General features: G+C 38.6%; 1 protein-coding gene across 3 annotated transcripts in view; it reads right to left on the bottom strand.

The window, feature by feature from the left end:
- DHX9 (DEAH (Asp-Glu-Ala-His) box helicase 9) overlaps positions 1-22951 on the bottom strand; it is a 48425-nt gene that overhangs the window by 24368 nt on the left and 1106 nt on the right. For 2 of the 3 annotated variants that reach the window (XM_011995328.1, XM_011995329.1), the window contains exons 2-12: positions 20567-20699; positions 19871-20011; positions 10472-10583; positions 8894-9006; positions 8143-8291; positions 5736-5782; positions 4113-4249; positions 3713-3802; positions 3462-3623; positions 3242-3319; positions 2176-2367 (exon numbers count right to left, since the gene is read on the bottom strand). In XM_011995328.1, the coding sequence (XP_011850718.1) occupies positions 2176-2367; positions 3242-3319; positions 3462-3623; positions 3713-3802; positions 4113-4249; positions 5736-5782; positions 8143-8291; positions 8894-9006; positions 10472-10583; positions 19871-20011; positions 20567-20677 (1332 nt within the window). In that variant the 5' untranslated portion in view covers positions 20678-20699. Of the gene's footprint in view, positions 1-2175; positions 2368-3241; positions 3320-3461; positions 3624-3712; positions 3803-4112; positions 4250-5735; positions 5783-6603; positions 6741-8142; positions 8292-8893; positions 9007-10471; positions 10584-19870; positions 20012-20566; positions 20700-22951 lie in introns of all 3 variants that reach the window. The other variant, XM_011995330.1, reaches the window with a different exon arrangement.

Genomic DNA, 22951 nt, shown 5'->3' with positions numbered 1-22951 from the left:
ACTTAAAATTTTCTGCATATAGCCCACAGGTTTTAAGTGGCTTGAGCACGGATAGCCTGAAGGAGAGAATTCAGTGAGTTTGGTTGAGAATTTACACTAAGGCTGATGTCATGGTTTGAGCTACTCATTCTGTTATACTCCAGTCCATAACTCTAAACTTGTGCTCTGTGAACTGAGATAATACACTTAAAATCAGGAACATAAAAAAACTTTCTAATACTTAACTGACGACTTCATGTGGTTTCCTATAGATGGCTACAAGTGTAAGATAAGGGAAAAAGGATTCAACAGCGGTATTACTACAAAAATAACTACTGCTATCTCAGACTGTGCCAACAGTACAGTATATTAAAAACAAAAATAAAAAACTGTATTCTGTAATAAGCAATCAGCACGCCGAGGCCTACTTTTCATATTATAGGTAGGTGCTGATGAATCTGAATGCGTTTAACTAAATCTTAGACCTACCGTACCTTCATGGCTGAACTATAAATGTTTAGTTGAGACTTTCGAACTACGTACATATTAGGACACAATATAGGTTTTTAAAATTTTCAAGACTTGTTACAGTTCAGAGATATGAGACTGACTTTGGGACAAACACTAGGACAAAAACGTAAGTCACAGAATGTAGATGCAATATGACAGTAATTCACCCCAAATCAGAAGACACAGGTTTGCTAATACATTTCCATGTCACTGAACATTTTAAAAGACAGTGAGACAAAGCACTTCTCACTTGGGCAGGAATTTTTACTCTATTTATGACATGCAGACAACTTGAGACGCCTGTCTTCAGCTCGCCTGTTAAATTCTGCACTTCTTTCTGCTATATGCTGGAACTGCTTTTGAGATTAGAAATGGATAGTGGTAGGAGAGGGGACAGGCGGGTAAGAGCAGAGCAGAGCTGAGCTCAAGGCTTCCCTTCTGTAAAATTGCACACTGTTGAACAATGTTCTTCTTGAAAGATGAATTAAGAATTAAGAATAAGAATTTTTATTGGAGTGTGATGATATCTGGGGCTCGGGCCTTCACTGTAAGTCAAAAAATCCATAGCCAGTTTTAGGGGTGAGTCGGGAAATCAAAGAAAATTTTGTGAACAAGAAAGCTAGGAATCCTTTCCCAGAAAAATGTGAATTTATCATATTTTTTTCAAGGCTAAGATATCATAAGCCTTAGGATGCAACGTGATTCCTTCAGCAATTTTTTTCAGGTGAAAACCCAATTCTCATATAAAACATACATTATAAAAATGCATCTCAATTTCAGAAATGTTAAAAAGCTTCAGATATATGCTTTATACATGCAAATGTAAATGAACATGCACACTTTTTGTTATTTCAAAGTTCGTAACTCTCCTCTGAAAACTGATTATGTTTCCAGATTAAGCAACATTAACCCACTGGGGAAAAAAAAAAATTTCTAAGTCAGGATGTAAGCCTACCTGAGAGGTAGTACCTGGCTATTTGCAATGCTCTCCCACCAAGTGCCTGAAGTACAGGGTAGAGCCAACGGAACTGCTTTAACCTGAGAACAGCTAATCAGCTCTTCCCTAAGTACTGGGACAAACTCGCAGGCACTGCTCATTGCTGGTAAGGTAATACAGTGTTAGTTAAAAGGAAGAATCCTAAAAGGCAGATTGCTTGGTTTTTTAATCCTAGTTCTACCTCTTTCTGTATTAACCGTGGGCATTTTACCTTCTTTGTGACTTAATTTACTGAAAGACAAATACTATGTGAAATAGTACTTACATCTTAGGGTCATTACGAACTTCGATTGAGTTTTTTCTTAAAAGCTACTGCTTAAAATAGAACATGGCATAAGTTAACCATTACCTGTTTTACTGGTTTTTATTCAATATCAAGGTGGTAAGACAGAGATGATAAAGATTTGGATGGACATTAGGACAAAGAATTCTTAATCTTGACAGTCTGATTCTAGGCCCAGAGACTCCCTTTAGCCCAGATAAAAAGAATCCCTCATAGTCCAGTTCTGCTTACTAGTGTAGCATACTAGAGATTAGAAAAAGACTTAAGTTCTTTTTATGGTTTGTTGTTTTTTTTTAAAATTTAATTTCACTAACTCTCACAACCTTATATAATCACAAAAAGTAGTTAAAGAAAGAATTAGAAATAGTCTAGTCTCCAGGTATTTCATGGTTGGTCTACTACTTACCTGAGTTACTACAATGTTACACTCTGCTGCTCGGTCATTCTGGATAAAGTCATCTAGAATGAACTGGGGAACCTGTGTGGTTTTCCCACACCCAGTAGCACCTCTAATAATGACAACTGAATTTTGACTGATGGCTTCCAGAATCTCACTTTCAAATTTCTTCACAGGCAGTAACTCTCTCTCCTGCAAGATCTGCATTAGAAAAGTCACACTTTAGTCAAATTTCTACCAACACATTAGAAGCAACTGTCTTGATCCTTCAAAAAACTTCCATCTCTAGAGGTCGGGAGCAGTGGCTCACGCCTGTAATCCCAGCACTTTGGGAGGCTGAGGATCATGAGGTCAGGAGTTCGAGACCAGTCTTGCCAACATGGTGAAACCCCATCTCTACTAAAAATACAAAAATTAGCCAGCTGTGGTGGCGCGCGCCTGTAATCCCACCTACTCAGGAGGCTGAGGCAGAACGGCTTGAACCCAGGAGGCGGAGGGTACAGTGAGTCGAGATCATGCCACTGTACTCCAGCCTGGGCAACTGCGTGAGACTTTGTCTCGAGAAAACAAACAAACAAACAAAAAAAACAAACTTCCATCTCTTTTTTAGATTTCCATTGGCTTAGTGATAAAATGTTTTTTTTTTTTTTTCCCAAAAAAATTTCTCTAATAGAACTGCTTCTTTCCACTAAACTTCTGAAGAATGTATCTTTTGGTGTTGTCCAAAAACTAAATTTTCTCATTGTCCCTGAACATCGCACATGCACTCCTTCTAACATTTTAATTTTTTATTTGGAAAACACAAAGACAAACAACAACAAAAAACCCAACAACAAAAGGAGTTACTGCCCTGAATCTCTCCACTTTTATTAAATTACATTAAGAAGTGAAATTATCTCCCAGGCCCTCAACTCACAGCAACTAACTTCTGGGGTAACTAGGATTAAGCAGTTTGGTACATATCTTTGGATGTGCCCTCCTAAAAAGGGCAAAATGTATTATTCTTTGACTTTTTACCCAAACCTAGAATGTTCTGAAGCTCTGGGCACTACATGTCTAAATAATTCAGACTTACTGCTTGCAAATCATGATCCTGTTCCAACTGGTACATCAATTCATTCTTGAGGTCCATGCTTATTTGCTCTGGAGTAGCCTGTAAAACAAAAAGCCAACATGGTCAAACAAAGCATGTAATTTGGCTTCAAAATAAATCCATTTTTTACCTAGACATACTAATGAAGTATAGACAAGAGTAAAACACAAGAGTCTCATCTCAAAAACAATATTGCACTCACAAAAGCCAGAGGCCCCTCATCAATGTTGCTACTAGTCCAAGGATTCCAGTTGGATTGTGGAGGTGACCAAGGAACCACACCCACTTGGTTTTGTCGCTGAGATGGTTCAAAGTGAGCCAATTTGCCAATGTTGAGTGCAACTGGCACAGAAGGATCTTCAGGCTATTAAAAAATAAGAAAAAAAAAAAAAAATGACTTGCTTGTCTACTGAGTGTTTTACGCAAATGTGAACTAAATAGCTTTATGCTTACCGGGGGCAAAATCTCAAGGTTTAGCTCTTGAATGATGTTTTGCAGTTGATGCTCTAAATCTTGAGAGAGGTTTACTTTGTAAGGCTCCACCTACGGAAAAAGGATCACACATAACAACACTACTCAAATCTACTACAATGGGGCTAAGACTATACAGTCAACACTAAGTCTACAATATTCCTAAACCAACAGTCAGTTCCCTTTAGTGCAAGAACTACTTCAATGGTTATTTACTCACTGCCTATTATGAACATTATGCCAGACACAGAGATGATTAGCAGGACCATTTTCATTCCCTGAGGTAAGATTCCTTGAAATTAAACTTCTTTAGCCAAATACTAAACAAGAGCTAAATTGAATCTTACGCTATCTCACAAGTCTATTAAATCTAAAGACTCACTGTCTCTCCTTCCTTCTTCTTTGTAAGTCCGGAATAAGCTTCAACCACTCCAAGATGGTAGAGTTGTCTGACAAGTGACAGAGCACAGGACTGTGCTGCCAGTTTCTTATTTGATCCATGTTCTCGTGCAAAAATCCCTGTAATGTAAGGTCAGGATTACCAGAAAGAAATCACCTAAGTGAAGAAACATCACAAGAAACTATGGGTTTACGTACACAAGAAGCTCTCAAATACAGTGTATGCCATGCGTTCTAGCTAAACAAAAGAAATTGCCCAACAGCTTAGCAACTAAATAACCAACTGTTTTGGTTACGGGCTGATACTAGGACTCATACAAATCAATATTATGAAAGCAAATAACCTATTTCAACAAAGTTGTCACTGTTAAGATCATCGGGCATTAAAATAGGGGAAGAAAACATAGTTTGAAAAGACAAAGAGTAAAAAATAAACCAGTAAAAGTAATTGGGTCCAGAGTGGCTAACTAGACCAGGATTTGGGAAATTTTTTCCATAAAGGGTCAAATAATAAATATTTTAGGCTTTGCAGGCCATATAGTCTCTTGTCACAACTACTCAACTCTGCCTTTAATGTGTGAAAGCAGTTACTGACAATAGAGTTTGACAAACCACAGGTCTGGGAATGGCTTTACGTTTTTCAGGTTTGTAAAAATAAAACGAAAATAACAATGTGTGACCTGTGAAGTCTAAAATATGAGTGTAGCTATGTTACACAATAAAACAGTTCTTATAAAAACAGGCAGTAAGTTGGATTTGGCCAGAGGGATATAGTTTGCTGACTTCAGCATTAAACTAAAGCTAAGTTACTCATATCCTTAAAGAAAATATTAATAGAAAGTTTCCTCTCCTCCAGTATCATTCAGCTTTAGGAGAGATGAATATAAAGCAAAAGGGTACAAAGATATCTTTCTGCCTAACTAGCCAAATTAACCTTGATAAGTGAGCTGACATAAGTTAGCCTGCCTTTATCGTCTCTCCCTTAGCATTACCCATCCACTCAAAATAACTCATTTTATATATAAAAAAGAAAAAATGTTTTAAGGCCAGGCGCAGTGGCTCACCCCTGTAATCCCAGCACTTTGGGAGGCTGAGGTGGGCGGATCACAAGGTCAGATCGAGACCATCTGGCTAACATGACGAAACCCTGTCCCTACTAAAAAATACAAAATAATTAGCTGGGCGTGGTGACTGGCGCCTGTAGTACCAGCTACTGGGGAGGCTGAGGCAGGAGAATGGGGTGAACCCGGGAGGCGGAGCTTGCAGTGAACCGAGATCACACCACTGCACTCTAGCCTGGGCGACAGAGCAAGACTCCGTTTCAAAAAAAAAAAAAGTTTAAAATTCTTTGACGCTGGCAGACTCCTAATCATCTCACTGTGTCTTACCTTTGAAATACTACACTAACACGGTCTGTTTTCACATGCAAACTGGGAGACTTTGCCTCTAATTTATAATTACTAATATTGTAAAATATACCCTAGATGCTATCTTATATCATGTGCTCTTTCAATAATACAGCTTCTGTATATGTGGCTCAAGACTTAAATGTGAAGATTCCTTCTCTATACAAAGACTTGGAATATTGGGTAACAGTAACACTTACTTCTGCCCAGCTGCTTGATATAAATGGTCATTTCTGCAATAAAGCTCCTGTAACAACATATACAAGCAAGGTTAGAAATTTCACTGTTAGAAACTGGCAAATCCAGGTCTCCCAAGTCAGGCAGGCTTTCCAACTGCTTAGGCAAATCACAGAAAAAAAAAAAAATTACCAACATTTATTTCTGCCCAACCCTAGAACAAATGAAGTATATAAACTTCATATAATATACAACATGGCATAACACAACTATAATCAAAGTTGATGAGCCAATTGTTCACGAAAGGAAAACGTTAGGGTATTAGATTTTATATTTACTTACTCTTATTCCAAAGGCTGGAGTCTCAAGAGCTACAACATATTCCATGAAAAGGAATTTTCCGCTTAGCTTGGAGCCAAGAAATAAAGCAGGCCCCAAATGTTTTACATTACAGTTATAATTACTGTAAGATTCCTTTGCATAGGCCACTCAGTAATGACTGCGATCTATTAAGCTAATATACGCAAACACACATGCACATACACTTTGTGCATAATCAATGGCTCCTGAGGCAGAGTTCTCACATCTGCCTGCAGTTGGAAGCAGCCCTGGATGACAAAAAACTTAGCCTATTTTTATCACATTTATTTAAATCAGGTCCTGGAGAATAAAACACATGTTGTAACATTACATCTAAAACTGCTAGCAGAGTCTAAAAAATGAATTTAGGTTTTAGTAAGGGAAAAACTGCCCTTTGAAAACTATGCATTCTGGTCCCTTCACTGCTCAGATACATTCTAACCTAGACTTGGTGGTGTGAATAAAAGGCTGGGTGAGGCTTAAGAAAAAAATAAATGTTAAGACTCCTTCCTATACCTCGTGTGAACTGACCTTCAGGCACAGCGGCTTCAGGGGTCAAAGGCCACTGGCTTTCAGGGGAACAACATCCACCCTTTCATTAATGACATCGATGCCAGTATGTTTCTCAGCCAGGCTTAAAGTCAGCACTCAATCTCATTCTCCTCCACCTAGGGGGAACAGCGACACCAGAAATCAGTTTACAATAGTTTCCCATGTGATTGCTTAGTTCAGCCTAAGCAGCAGCACATGTGTGTATGAACACAGACCTCTGGTGTTGCTGTCTGTTATGCCTTTAAATAAAAGGACATACAAAGAGCAATGCTGTCCTGGCTCCCCCAATTGTCTGTGCCTCCCACATTGTCTTTTCCTGAATTCGTCACTGCTTTGTATCAGAAATCTATGGTAAGATACTGATAACAAAAAATGTCTGCAACGATGAGCTTCAGGCACACTTAGGTATCTTACTGTTCTTAAAGTCACCAAGTGCTACCAAGCCCAATCCGTTCAGAAAGACAAAATATGAAAGAAAACAAATCATCAACAAATGTATCACTCCTTTGCAACCTGAGGGTTTTAAAAGGCTGACACCAGAAATATTTGAGAATTCAGGATTGAACAAAACAGTGGGAGGAAGGGGGAACCATGCTCTAAATATCATTTTGATCAGTGACAAAATTTTGTATTAATAATAATTATTTCAGGGTCGCTAGATGCATCCAAGGGAGAACACTTTGATTTTTGATAAAAATATTTTTTAATATATTTGGATAATTTATTTCATAAGTACGGACAGCAAACTGAATCATTCAAAAAGGTTTCCATTACAACCTCCCTCCCTTCTAATAAAAATACATCGCTCCCCAGAAAAGTCTAATCCATATGAGCCTTCCTGGGAGTAATAATTACTACACCCTGGAATGCTCTCAGGAAGAACAGCAAGCAGGCTGAGAAACATACTGTTAAAACGACCTCCCTTTATATTCAGTTTTATACATTTAACAGTAAAAAAGTATACCCCACATACAAAGACCAAGGCTGTTCCTTTTCGACCTTACTTAGATAAGCCCTTAAATTTCAATAGGACTCCTAAGAAAGCTGGCAGTTTTCAAGGCTTAAGTGAAATGTGGATGTAGATGCAATACGATGTACTTCTAGGACTCAAAACTTAAGTATCTAACCTGACCCATTAAAGAAATCGTAACGGCCTCTAATAATACCAAGGTGAAAAAAAATCACCACCTTTGGCTGGTTTTTAAATCAACTAGGGACAAACTAGCACTTGTGGTTATGACTTTTGCCTCTCAGATTCAAATGAGCATCTCAAATGTCTAGCATGACAAAAAGCAGATTTACGCTGAACTTCTAACACAGCTAAAATTCACACTCGTGAAAACCATGGAAACTGCACAATGCATATCAGTAATTATTCTTGGGCAAATCAACGTATCTTTTAATAACTCACTTCTAATCCACACAATTAACCAATGTACAAAAATAGATTATATTCAACAGTGAATATCCAAAACCACCTTAACTTACTACAGAAGGAAAAGAACGAAACAAGCAAACCTGTTGTGATCAGGACCCACTTGGGTGTACTTATATTCTCCTTGGATCTTTTCTTTCTGAAAATACTGGTTTAGACGAGCTTTAGCGTTTTCCAAGGTCCAGTTTCCATGAAGCCCAGCATTTAAATCCACTTCTTCTGATTCTAGAGTCTGCAGAATCAATGATAAATTTGGCTGCATTAAGTTTAGTTATACACACTTAAGACCCAGAAATTTTTAATACCGTCTTTGTACTATCCTTTATAATGCAAAAGCTGTTTTGATAGTTTATAATCCTAGTCAAAAACTGAACCAGAATTAGTTTCTACTGCATCTAAAGGCCCTATTATATAAACAAGCTATTGGTTAATACATTGCGTTTAAATTCTTCCTAAAAAAAAAAAATGACAACTTCTTTGTGCTTGTTTTAACACTCTGAATACATTTAGTGGAAAAATAAGCTATACTACTAAAGACATTTTTTACTCTAAGTGCTCATAAAATAAGGTCCCCTGACATAATTACATTTCCTATAAAGTTGAAGAGGAAACCTTTTTATTATTGCCAAGAAAAAATACTTTTTCCTCCATAGGCAATGTGAATAACAAGAGTAAATGGGTAGTTTAGCTTTATGATGACTTGTGCTAATAAGTAGTCTCGAATAACCTCTTAAAAAATGCACCCAATTACTAACTTGTTAATATCCTAAGCCTTGCTGTTAACTAAGTCCCAAATCACATTCTCAGAGATGTAACCTAGGGTGCTGGCCTTACCGCTTGCACTTCTTGTTCTTCCTTTCTTGAGTAGTAATCCTTCAAGTTGGCTCCTCGGTCCCATGTGGGCCCAGGAACACCATAGCCAGAGGCCCCTACCTCAGAATTATTTTCTGTTAAAAGAAAAAAAATTGTTCTCTTAATGAGTCGTAACTGTAGAAAAATCCTAAATACATTAACTAATTATCCTAATTTATGGCTGGGCATGGTGACTCACACGTGTAATCCCAGTACTTCTGGAGGCTGAGGAGAGTGGATCACTTGTGGTCAGGCGTTTGAGACCAGCCTGGCCAAAATAGTGAAACCCTGTCTCTACTAAAAACATAAAAATTAGCCGGGCATGCTGGCATGTGGCTGTAATCACAGCTACTAGAGAGGCTGAGGTGAAAGAATCACCTGAACAGGGAGGCAGAGGTTGCAGTGAGCCAAGACTGCACCACTGCACTCCATTCTGGGTGACAGAGTGACACTCTGCCTCCAAAAAAAAAAAAAAAAAAAAAAGGATTATCCTAATTTATATTTTGAACCTCCATGTTTAGAAATTCATGGTTTCAATTTGGAAAGGAGCCTGAAATGTCCATGGCTTACTTGAAAAGTGTTACATCAATCCCTGAAGTACAGGTTCCGACTACAAATTCTGAGGCTAATATGCAGGGGGAAGCTATCTTAGTAGTGAATGACAGTGGCTGTAACAGGAAATGGCTAATTTAGCATATATTATCAATATAGCTTTGTTTTAAACTTGTTACATATGTAACAACAGATTGAACGATAAAACCATTTCTTTGATAAATGTGACTCTGAAAAGACAGGTACCTGCTAGGACTAGTGACAGAAATAAAGTAACTATTGATGAAAACGCCAAATAAGTAAGAACAGCAGCTAGCACTATTAACTCTAAGTTTATTACATGCATTTAAAAAAGTTTATCCCTCAAAGCAATCATATGAAGCAAATACTACTGTTATTTAATAAATAACAGATATGAGACTTAAGCAATCTGACCAAAATCCTAGTTGATCTACCATATGGTAGACATCCCAATACAAGCTGTGACTATACACTTAAGTCCTCACTTAACGTCATTGCTAGATTCTTGGAAACGAAGACTTTAAACAATGTTGTAAGAGAATAACATTAAAGGAAACAAAGTTATTCTAGGACCTGCTGTAAGTCATTCCGCAGTTTCCAAGAACCTACTGAGGATTTACTGCATATAGAATTCGGCAATGGCCAGGATCCACAGGGTAAACAAGTCAACAATATATTTAGTAAGAATAAGGAACAAGAAAAGGCAATTCCTAAGATTCTTTCACCAAATATTCTAGCCTATGCAAAATCTATTTACTCAGAGAAAAATTTAGTAAAAGTTAATGACAGCAAACAACTATGCTGTACCACACGTTCTAAGAAAAAATAAATGATCTGGTAGTATGTGCAAATTTATGAAGGCCTTGGGTTGTCTCTTAACATCAAGAGTTTACTGCAGTTCTTTCTACCCAAAATGAGAAACAGAGATGGTGATCAAGATTGTATGTACCTTATTCTCCATCATGTGCACGCATTCAAGTCCCTTACCTGCTTTGAGAGCCAGATGAGGAGGAAGAGGTCCTCCCATGGTTGCTGGTAAATCTCCTTCAGCATTTGCTGTAGTGTCAGGAGTATCAGTAAGTGGGGGAGGAGATGCTACCTGCAAGAGAAAAAGTCAAGGCAGTTGTCAGTGCTTTCGTCTTCACAGAGACTAGTAAATTCTTTTAATATTTAAGAGACCCATGTGTCACACCTCCTTTCTTTGTAATATTACCATCTTTGTTTAGAGGTTAAGTCTGTGGAGCAGTGCATCTCAAACTGTCTGCAATGAAGAACTGGCTGAATGTTTCCCCTAATCCACTGGGAACAACCTGTCACAATACTGTATTTCTAAATGTCTACTTATTTCTGTACTTACCTCCTCACAAACTGTAACATTTCGAGTAACACTGCTCTGGGGCCCTTTTTTAGTGCAGTGTTTACTACTGATTTTAGATAATACCCTTTAAAGCAGTCAAGAAAGTATTTTTCTACTCCATTTCTTAAGTATTTTATTGGTCATTAGTGTTTAATTTTATCAAATGCCTTTTCCAAAGCCTTTATTAAAATGATCACTGAGTAGATATTTTTCTTATAAAGTCATTAATATGCTGTATTAGGAAAGTTTAATTACAGGGTTTTGCCTCAGATGTGCTGTTACATAAAAGGTATTAGTTTTCTAAACTAAGGAAAATCCTGAATTCTCAAACCCATCTAACCACATGGGTTCTAGGATAAAGAACTGAGATCTATGTAACCTTTTCCTTAACTAGATGGCATGGACTATTTCTGTTTGCAAAGAACATTTAAAAATTTTATTTATTTTTACTTTGTAATTCAGCAATTTCTGATTTTATCGCTATTAATTTCTTCCTGTTTTATTCTGAGATGAAAGCTTACTAATTCATTCAAAAGGCTGTTTTTTGTGCAACAGTGTAACCAATGTTCTTTTGAATAAATGACTGTTCCTCTTATCATTCCAGAGTTTTGACAGACACTGTTATCTAAATAGTCTATGATCATAATTTAAAATTTTCACTTAGATCTAAATTCAAATTTCCAATTGTCTATTAGGGTTTTTGGGGCGCTTTGTTACTTTTTCACATTACCACTTTGCTTCTGCCAATATGTGAGTCAGCATTTCTAAAGCTAGGTGTTATTAGTACATTGTGAATTTTTTTCTTTTCTGCTTTCCTCTAGAGAGCTTATACCTTGAAGGATAACCTCCAAGGTTGGGGTTATGGAGACAAAGTAGAACCTACTCAAGGGTCAGCCCTAATAACCAAGACCCAGAAAAATTCAGTGGGCAGTACTGGCACCAAAATGCTAACTTGTCCTCCTCTACCACCTTGCCACTCCAGGGCCTCAAATTCCTCTCTATCCCACTCTCTATCTACACCAACCTAAAAGAAAATTCCTAACCTATGAGAATTGAGGTGTTTGAGTGATGTAACTTCTATTTTCAGTGATGGGGAGCATTTCCTAACATTTCAAAATAAATTAAAACCGGTGAGGTATAAAGAGTATTCAAAGTGTCACAGTACATAATCTTGGCTCTGCCTTAGAGTCAGCAATATGAGAAAATACTTTAAGTAGGTTATAAAAATAGCATACACAACATATATTTATCACATTAAAATATACATTTAAATATCTAAACAAAAATACGCAGATTTTAGCAACATTGGCAGTGCTATAGTCCATTTATTTCTTTTTCTATTCTCACAATCTGTTCCCATTTAAAAACCTGTTTTTTTTTTTTTTTTTGAGACAGGGTCTTATACCATCACCCAGACTGGAGTGCAACGACAGATCACTGCAGCCCCAACCTGCTGGGCTCAAGTGATCCTCCCACCTCAGCCTCTGGAGTAGATGGGACTACAGGCAGCCACCACCATTCCCAGCTAATATTTCTATTTTATTTTTGTAGAGATGGGGTCTAGGTTGCTGAGGTTAGACTTGAACTCTTGGACTCAAGTGATTCTTCTGCCTCTATCTCCCAGTGTTGGCATTACAGGTGTGAGCCGCCACGCCATTTTTCTTTTTTTGAGACAGGGTCTGGCTCTGTCACCGAAGCTGGATGATTTAGCCTAGGTAAGAGTCAAGTCCTGATATGTTCATTACAAAAGGACACAAGTATCTGACAGAATACCCAAGCTTGTAGTAGTATTATGTATGAATACTTAAGGATATGGTTGAATACATAAGGATATGGTTCCACATTCTACCAAGAGGAAGATTAAAAAAAATTAAGGCGCAGTCAGAGACAGAAAGATAATTAGAGAATCCAGTGCCACAGAAAACAGAAAAATGTGTTGGGTTGGAGGATGTGATCAATAAAGCTGAACAATGATTAAATAAAAAAAAAAGGGGGGGTATGTGCGTATATTTTACATTGAAAAAAATTTTTTGATATGGCAAAAAACACAAGTAAAGTTATAATGGGCAAACTGAGAAAAAATATTTGTGACACATCGCAGATAAGGAGTTAATATTGCTAATATATAAACAAACGCAGAGGAAAAGACCAAGAATCCAATGAAAAAAAGGGGAGATACACGTACAGGCAGTACACAGAAATATATATGTAAATGATCCTTAAAGGTCAAAAGATGTTTGACTTCACTCATAATTTTAAAAAGCAAATTAAAAGTATAAGTTATCTAAAACTAGTGATGAGATTATAGACCAAGGTTTCTCAACATTAGCACCACTGACATTTCAACCAGATAATTTGTTGCAGAAAGTTGTTCTGAATACCAGCGTTTTTAACTCCTTGGCTTCTACCCACTAGACGCCATCAGCACACCTCCTTCAAATTCAAACATCTCCAGACATTACCAAATCTCCCATGAGGGGTAAAGTTTATAAAACAATCAGAAAAATCTCAACATTAATTGGATATCTGATCATATTAAGACACTATTCTTAAATTTTTCTTTTAGGTTTGATTATAACACATTTTTTTACAAAAGGATTATTTTAATTAAAAACAAATATTAACAGATGAATAAGATGTCGGGATGCTCCAAAATAATCTAAGAAAGGGGAGCAGTTAGAAATGAATAAAACTGAAAGTGCTGCAGCCAGATGATTGAAACACGGAGTTTCAATATTCTACAACTGTCCACAGCAAAAAAATTTTAAAATATCCTCTACACGCTCACTTTTGGCAAATGCAATGTATTGCATGAAAGGGCAAGTTTCAGATGAAATAAGTGATATGAAAAAGGATTTGCCTAGAATGAGGAGGTAAGATGAAGATGGTAGCTGGTAACAGCTTGGTTACATATCCCTGCCCAAATCTCTCGTCCAATTTTAATCCTCAATGTTGGAGGTACGGCCTGAAGAGTAGTAACTGGATCACGAGGTGGGTTTCTCACGCATGGTTTAGTGCCACTCTCCTTGGTACTGCTATCCTAGCAACATCGAGTGCGTTCTCTTGACATCTGGTCATCTAAAAGTGTGTGGCATCTTCCCCTTTACTTTCTCTTGCTCCTGGACATCCCTGCTTCCCCCCTTCACCTTCTGCCATCATTCTAAGTTTCCTGAGGTCTCTTCAGAATCCAAGCAGACTCCAGTACCATGCCTCCTGCAAAGCCTGCAGAACTGTGAGCCAATTAAATCGCTGCTCTTTATAAAGTATGCAGTCTCAGGTATTTCTTTATAGCAATGCAAGAATGGACTATGGGGTTAAAAGTAGAAATGGGTTGTTACAATTTCTTCCCCCAAATTCATCCATTCATTTATTCAGCCAACCAAAAAACATTCAAGGGTCTGCTATAGACCAGGAACCATTCTAAATGTTGGGGACAGAGCAACGAACAAGAACAAAAAAAAACCTGCCCTCATGAACTTATTCTCATACAATCAAACAAAAATAAATTACGTTGGAACAAGGTTTCTCATCTTGGTGACATTTTAGGATGGTTAATTCTTTGTTCTAGGAGGCTGTCAAGTGCACTGTTGGTTATTAGCAGCATCTCTGGCCTTCGCCTTCTAGATGTCAGTGGCCCCCTCCAGTTACAACAACAAAAATACCTCCAAACATTGCCAAACGTTCCTTGGGGGGACAAAATTGTCTTCAGTTGAGAAACACTGAGTTAAAAAAGTAAGTGTTATGGAGAAAAATGAAGCACTGAAGGAGTTTAGGAAGTAATCTGAGGATGACAGTGAATTTATAATATAAAATAGGACAGCTGGGGAAGAGTACTTCAGGTAGAAGAAACAGGTATAAAAGTTTTGAGGCAGAAAGATGAGGGCATATTTGAAGACCTATTAAGAAGTACACGGTAGCTGGAACAGAGGAAGTAAGGAAGAAAAGTAGGAAATCCACAGAGCATTTAATAGAAAACATCTGAGCCATGTTAAAACACTAATAAAAAAATGACATATGAGATTACTTCTGGTTGAGGCCAAATAAGTTCCTGTAAGACTGATCCTCCTGCAAATAACATAAACTTTAGGGGGAAAAAAATACAAACACATATACAACACACCAGAACTATGTGCAGGCAATAAAAAAATAACCAAAAAATAGTAGGTAGATTCTTGAGAGAAGTTAAAATGGGGAAGCACGGAGTATCAAAGGTCTACTTCCAGCTTATTTGTAGCTTTTAGCCTGAGGGAAGCCATCCCAGGCAGCTAAAACTCCAATGAAACCATCGTTTTGGCCTGAAGAATCAGAATTAGAGTTCAGGAAAAGCAAAGCTACTAGAAAGTGAGGGAATGCTGGAAAGGAAACAGCCAGAGAGGAGGAGCCCCAAATTCTTTATATGAAATCTCTGGCTAGCCCTTGAAAACCACACATGTACAGGGCAGATTCCAAAGGAGACCTGAAGGACTCTTCCATGGCTGTCCTATTTAAGAAAACTGAGATGAGATTTGAGTTAACACCCAAAAGACAGCACTTGTAGTTTGAGTTCGATCAAATTAAATGCCTGATTAAAAAGAAAACACAACCACCACATCAATGCTCTCTGGATGAGTATAACACTATTCAGAGTCTCCACAGCATAATATTCCAATGCCCAGGATACAGTCCAAAATTATTTGATACACAAAAAGGAAAATGTGATCCAACCTCAAGAAAATATACCTATCAATAGAATCTAACCCTGAGATGACTTAGATGTTAACAGTAGTAGGCAAGGATTTTAAGGCAGCTATTGGAATTAAGCTTCATGACATAAAAGAAATCCATATTTATATTACAAACATACACTTACAATGAATGAAAAGATAAGCCACCAGAGAAATAAAACATAAAAAAAGAACAAGCTGGAGATTTTTAAAAGTGAAAATGGTAGTGTCTGAAATACATTGGATGGGCTTAGAAAAATGGAAGGGACAGAAAAAAAACAATCACAGAATCTGAAGATAATCAATAAAAATTATTCAATTTGAAGAAGAGTGGAAAAAATGATACGAAAGAAAAAAAGAAAGAGAGCCTCAGGGAGCTGTGGGCTATCAAAAGTCTTAAATATAAACCCCAAGAGGAAAGTAGAAAAAATAAAACAAAAAATATCTTAAATAATAGCCAAGTCTCTCAAATTTGGTGAAATACATGTATCTATGGATTCAAGAATCTCAACAAACCTTGAACAAGTTAAGCGCGCACATACAAAAAAAACTCATGCCCAGTCACAACATAAGTCAAACTACTAAAAACCAAAAATAACAGGAAAAGATATTAAAAACAGAGACCACCACATTACATATAGGAGAATGATTCGATTTTAGCTGACTTCTTACAGAAAACAGGAAGTAGACAATGTCATATTATCTTTAAAGCATATCTGGTCTCTGGCCAGGCGCAGTGGCTCAAGCCTGTAATCCCAGCATTCTGGGAGGCTGAGGCAGGCAGATAACCTGAGATTGGGAGTTGGAGACCAGCCTGACCAAGATGGAGAAACCCCATCACTATTAAAAACACAAAATTAGCCGGGCATGGTGGCGCATGCCTGTAATCCCAGATACTCCTGCCTGAGGTAGGAGAATTGCTTGAACTCAGAGGCAAAGGTGGCGGTGAGCCAAAATCATGCCATTGCACTCCAGCCTGGGCAGCAAGAAAAAAAAAAAAAAAGGTATTTGGTCTTCAATCCCCTTTCCCTGGCATAGAACTCCTAAATCCTTATAATCTCCTAAGTGGAGACTTTTTGTATGCTAATGAGTTGACTGCCGGCAGGCAGGCCCTAGGTAGCTTCAGTGTGGGGGATGGTCACTGGAAAGACCAAGAAAAGATTAGAGGGCTAGAACTTTCAGTTCCACCTACCAACCTCTGGTGAGGGGAGAAGGGCTGAAGGTCAAGTCACCATTGGCAAACGATTTAATCAATGCTGAATAATGAAGTTTCCATAAAAACCAAAGGACAGGATTTGGAGGGCTTCCAAATAGCAGAACACGTGGAGGTTCCTGAAGAATGGTGTTCGAGGCAGGGCATGGGAGCTCCCTGTCACCTCCTCCATATCTTGCCCTATGTATCTCTTCAACTGTATTTTGTAGTATCCTTTATAATAAACTAGTTTATTTATAATTTATAAATGCAGGTTTTCCTGAGTTCTGTAAGCCACACTAGCAAATTAACTGACCCCAAAGAGGCAGTCATGAAAACCATAACTTGAAGCTAGTTAGGCAGAAGTTCTAGAGGCCCAGACTTGCAGGTGGTGTCTGAAGGGACTGGAGTCTTGTGGGACTGAGGCTTCACCCTGTGGGATCTGACGCTATCTCCAGGTAGTGTCAGAGGTGAACTGGAGGATACAGTGTCAGAGTTGAACTGGAGGATACCCAGCTACTGTCTGCTGCAGAACTGATTGCTGGCTTGGTGTGTGTGGAAAAAGCCTCCCACCCCCGCCCCTCATTTAGTCACAGAAATCTTCTGTGTTGATTATTGGGGTATGAGAGAAGAAGAAAAACTATTTTTTCTTCCACTTACATACTGAAAGGGGGAAAAAGTCTGGCACCCCAGAATTCTATATCCGGTGAAAGTATTCTTAAAGAAGGTAAAATAACAGTATTTTCAGAAAAGAAAATAAAGAGAATTTGTCACCAGCAGATCTACAAGACTATAGAGAAGAGCCTAAAAGATAAAGAATGAATAGAGACTTCAAGGACTTCAAACATGTAAAACTGTTTTCTCAACCAGAAGGCATTTTCAAGATCATCTTGCCCAATCCCTTCATTTTACAGAGAGGCAAACCAATGAAATTAAAGACTGTAAAATATTATAATTATCCAGCAGTCAATCTACCAAAAAGTAAGTCTATCGTTAGGCAAAGGAATGGAAGAAAATAAGATTTCTTTTTCTTTTTTATTTTGAGACGGAGTCTCGCTCTGTTGCCCAGGCTGGAGTGCAGTGGCGCGATCTGGGCTCACTGCAAGCTCTGCCTCCCAGGTTCACGCCATTCTCCTGCTTCAGCCTCCTGGGACTACAGGTGCCCGCCACCTCGCCCGGCTAGTTTTTTGTATTTTTTTTTAGTAGAGACGGGGTTTCACCGTGTTAGCCAGGATGGTCACGATCTCCTGACCTCGTGATCCGCCCTTGGCCTCCCAAAGTGCTGGGATTACAGGCTTGAGCCACCATGCCCGGCCAAGATTTATTTTATAACAAGTCAGTATACAAAAATTCAGTAACAGGACCCTGTTAAAACTGGCATAGACAGGCCGGGTGTGGTGGCTCACGCCTGTAATCCCAGCACTTTGGGAGGCTGAAGGGGGCGGATCACTTAAGGTCAGGAGTTCAAGACAAGCCTGGCCAGCATGGTGAAAATCTATCTCTACTAAAAATACAAAAATTAGCTGGGCGTGGGAAGGGCGTGGTGGTTCACGCCTATAATCCCAGCACTTTGGGAGGCCAAGGTCAGGAGTTTGAGACCAGCCTGGCCAAAATGGTAAAACCCCGACTCTACTAAAAATATAAAATTAGCTGGGCATGTTGGCAGGTATCTGTTATCCCAGCGACTTGGGAGGCTGAGCCAGGAGAATCGCTTGAACCCAGGCGGCAGAGATTGCAGTGAGCCGAGATTCCACCACTGCACTCCAGCTTAGGGAACAAGAGCAAGACTTTGTCTCAAAAAAAAAAAAAATAAAATAAAATAATAATAATAATAATTAGCTGGGTGTGGTGACTCACACCTGTTAATCCCAGCTACTCAGGAGACTGAGGCAGAATAATTGCTTGAACGCGGAAGGCGGAGGTTGCGGTGAGCCCAGATTGTGCCACTGCATTCCACCCTAGGTAACAGAGCGAGACTCCATCTTAAAAAAATAAAAGAAAAAGAAATAAAGCTTATTTCTCAAAAACTAGTAAAGCCTAGTGTAGCGGCACATACCCACAGTCCCAGCTACTGGGGTAGAGCTGAGGTGGGAGGATGGCTTGAGGCCAAGAGTTTGACGGAGCCTATGAATAGTCACTGCACTCCAGCCTCAAAAACAAAAAAGGCAGAAAAACAAAACAAAATCCCCAAAAAACAACCTACTAGACAGAGGTATCTCTTGCATACTTACATACTTAAAATAATCATGATATAAAAAACACAAAAATACTCTATTGCATAAAATACTATTTTGTTATATAAGGATATGTCAGCCAGGTGCAGTGGCTCATGCCTGTGATCCCAGCACTTTGGAAGACCGAAGCGGGTGGATGGATCACTGGAGGTCAGGAGTTCAAGACCAGCCTGGCCAACATGGTGAGACCCCGTCTCTACTAAAAATACAAAAAATAGGGGGGCACCATGGAGCATGCCTGTAATCCCAGCTACTTGGAGGCTGAGGCAGGAGAGAATCGCTTGAACCCAGAAGGTGGAGGTTGCAGTGAGCCAAGATCACTCCAGCCTGGGCAACAGAGCAAGACTGCCTCAAAAAACAAACAACTTGCCAGAAGTGATGGCATGAACCTGTAGTCCAGCTACTAAGAGGGGTAAGGATGAAGGATTGCTTGAGCCCAAGAGTTTGAGGCTGCAGTGAGCTATGGTTGTCACTGCATTCTAGCCTGGGTGACAGAGCAAGGACTCATTGTTTACCTGGGGTGGGGGGTGGAGGGAGTGTCAATGGGAGCAAACATGTCTAAAATATTACTGATTTTTCTATTTAAAGTATTATCACTGGAAATGAATGGAACATAACAGACTCTGAAATTTCTGGTGTATGAATACATGAAACAAATAAAACCGTAAGACACAAAGATTAATGGAATTTCTCAAGCCCCTAAGACAGGTACATAATAAGGATGCAATCCACATCTTCAGAAATTTTGTCCAGTCCTGAGAGAAAACAAGATACCAAATTTCGTTAAGAAACACGATATATATGTAAACAGTGAAAAATTATTATCCTGAGTCTCTTACGCATATTGACTTTGTACAACTTTACAACACACATCTCAACTGCCTGGCCATAGGTACTTACCCCAAAAGCTGGAACTTCTTCACTCTTTATTTCATTTATTCGAACCAAATAGTTAACAAAGTCTCTGGCAGCATTGCTTTGTGCATCTTTTTTATTGGTGGAATTTCCCATGCCAGTGTAATTATAGCCTTCCACCTGAACCTTAAAAAAAAAGAAACAAAAAACAAAACAGCTAACTTTAGGAAATATACTCTAGAAATACACTGAAAATAATATACCTAAGAGAATTCATGAGCTACTGAAAGAAAAAGCTTGAATTGTGTTGTATAGTGATAACACAAAAACAATGTTAAGAGGTTCAGCTATTTTTTTCTCATATAACAGAAGGTTCACATTACAATCTGATTCTGTAATATGCACGAACAAGCTCTTCAGTTGTATTTAAGCACTTTGATTTGAAGCAATCAAGAATTGCTCTGCTTTCTAAAGGTGCTTGTAAAACTACAGTTGATCCAACTTTTCCCATCCCGACTACTGGTGCTGAGGAAGATATAGGCTCTAATTAGAAAAATTTACCTGTCAGATTGCTTTAAAAGCAATGCTGACTTGAAAATGATTTAGAATAGCAGTCAAGTCACAATAATAAACTGTCGTTTCCTAATGTGCAACACATTAACATCTCCAAACAGAAAACATTCTTTTAACCCCAAAATGAACCTCATAAATTACATAAATGCAAACTGTATTCTTTAGTACCTCACACATGAATTTCTGCCTGTTTTTGTTCCCCACCGCTCTAATTTCATAGGACGGGGTCATCTTCCTTTTGCCACACCAGGCATACAGAAAATTTTTGACGTCACCCATGATTCAAGTGTCTTCTTCAGATCTAAGAAAACAAAAGTCAGTTAAAAACACAATTTATAATAGCAAAAACTGGGAGGAACCAATTATCTGGATCACTGAATCTAGGTTAAACATAGGATATTCTATCATGTTGCTAAGACTTCCCACATATAAATTCTAATGACATAATTGAAACTTTTACATGTTGTAAGAAAAAGGATACAAAACGGTATGATTTGAACTACATGAAAAATACATACACATGAGCAAGACTGGAAAGAAATATCCCCTAAAATGGTTGTCTCTGGGGACTAAGAGTGATTTTTATCTTTTGTTACAAAGTATTTTATATAAGGCCCTACATTCTACAACGGGCACCTTATTATTTAACTCAGTTCATCCTCACAACAACGGCACACAGATATGGTGGGTACTATCATTGTCTTTTCAGGAAGCTTCCCTCCTAAACTTCCTTCCTTCCTAAACTAAGACTTAGAAAGTTAAGTAACTTCCAAGTCACCCACAGTGGAGGCCTAAATTCAAATTCAAACAACTATATATTAAGAAATAGCTATCATTTGCATATAAACTCAATGTTTTATTCTCATTCTGATTACGACCATTAGCACACTGTTTCCAAAGTTGTGGTCATGTATTAATAATATAATAAAGTTCAAATACATTAAGCACTCAGTACTGAAGACAGTGACCTATTATTAACTTAAATGTTCTATACCAAATCTCTCCTTTAGGCTTTATTACTTATTAAAATTTGAGGATACTAAAGTTTTCTTGAAATGCAACAATCAGTCTTGGCACTCCCTCTCTGTCTCAGTCTATAAAATACCAGAAGATATGGATCCTATCAGTCTAAGTGCTGAGTCTAAACTGTAAGGAAGATATCTGAGACCACATTTATAACCAGAGAAAATAAAATGTGCTATGAATTTAGTTTGCTGTGAAACGAATCCTATTACCAGCATTAAACTGTCTGCTTCACGTTTCACGTTTGATGCATTTTGTTAGCACCTACGTCTAATGCATCAAACTGTACCCTGGCATAAATTTGTTACGTTTGAGTGGTCACAGTCTAACTCTGGTCATCCATGTGGCGAAGGGAATGTCCTATTAACAAAAAAGCCGTGGAAAGCTGAAGATGTTTATCTGGAAATTCCACCTCGTGAATAATTAAACAACAAGCCCTCATGGTGAATGAATAATATGAAGGACTATACTATCAAACTCCTGTCTCTCTAGTCTCATACAACCCCATAATTTTCAATACCAACTACATGCTATCGATGCTCAAATATATATATTGAAGGTTTAGTCTTTTCTCTTTTTTCTTTTTTTGAGACAGAGTCTCATTCAGTCACAGACTGTAGTGGCGAGATCTCGGCTCACTGCAACCTCCGCCTCCAGGGTTCAAGCGATTCTCCTGCCTCAGCCTCCCCAGTAGCTGGGACTACAGGCGCCCGCCACCACGACCAGCTAATTTTTTATATTTTTAGTATACACGGGGTTTCACCGTGTTAGCCGGGGTTGTCTGGATCTCCTGACCTCCTGATCCACCCGCCTCAGCCTCCCAAAGTGCTGGGATTACAGGCGTGAGCCACAGCTCCCTGCCCGTCGTTTCTCTTTAAAGTCCAAAATCAAGTGTATCCAACTGTGGCACTAACTCACCCATTTGCATGTTATCTTGGCATCTCAGTCAAAACAGAATTTTAAATTTCCCCTCAAATCTGTTCCAACACCCTACCCTACATTTCGGTTTCCATAAACGGCACAACATCCACCAAGTTACTCCTGGCACAAGTTGAGAGTCGTCCACTCCCTGAAGATTCTCCATAGTTATCCTTTGTAGAACCCTTACTGTGTGTCAAACAATATCCATAATAGATCATCTAAATGGAACTATTTTACTTAATCCTTAGTAATCTTGTATAGGTAAGACCACGATTCCTTTAGAGAAGGAAACTGAGACAAAGAATATCTTGCCTTAGAAAGACAGAGCTACTAATTAGAAGAACAATAATTCGGGCAGGCGCTGTGGCTCACGCCTGGAATCCTAACACTTTGGGAGGCCAAGGCAGTCGGATCACGAGGTCAAGATATCGAGATCATCCTGGCCAACATGATGAAACCCCGTTTCTACTAAAAATACAAAAATCAGCTGGGCGTGGTGGCGCGCGCCTGTAGTCCCAGCTACTCGGGAGGCTGAGGCAGGAGAATCACTTGAACCCGGGAGACGGAGGTTGCAGTGGGCCGCGATCGCGCCACTGCACTCCAGCCTGG

This window comes from Mandrillus leucophaeus, unplaced genomic scaffold, assembly GCF_000951045.1.
Source record: "Mandrillus leucophaeus isolate KB7577 unplaced genomic scaffold, Mleu.le_1.0 Scaffold484, whole genome shotgun sequence".
In the NCBI taxonomy this organism is placed as follows: domain Eukaryota; kingdom Metazoa; phylum Chordata; class Mammalia; order Primates; family Cercopithecidae; genus Mandrillus; species Mandrillus leucophaeus.
This window is presented reverse-complemented; position numbering and strand designations above follow the sequence as displayed.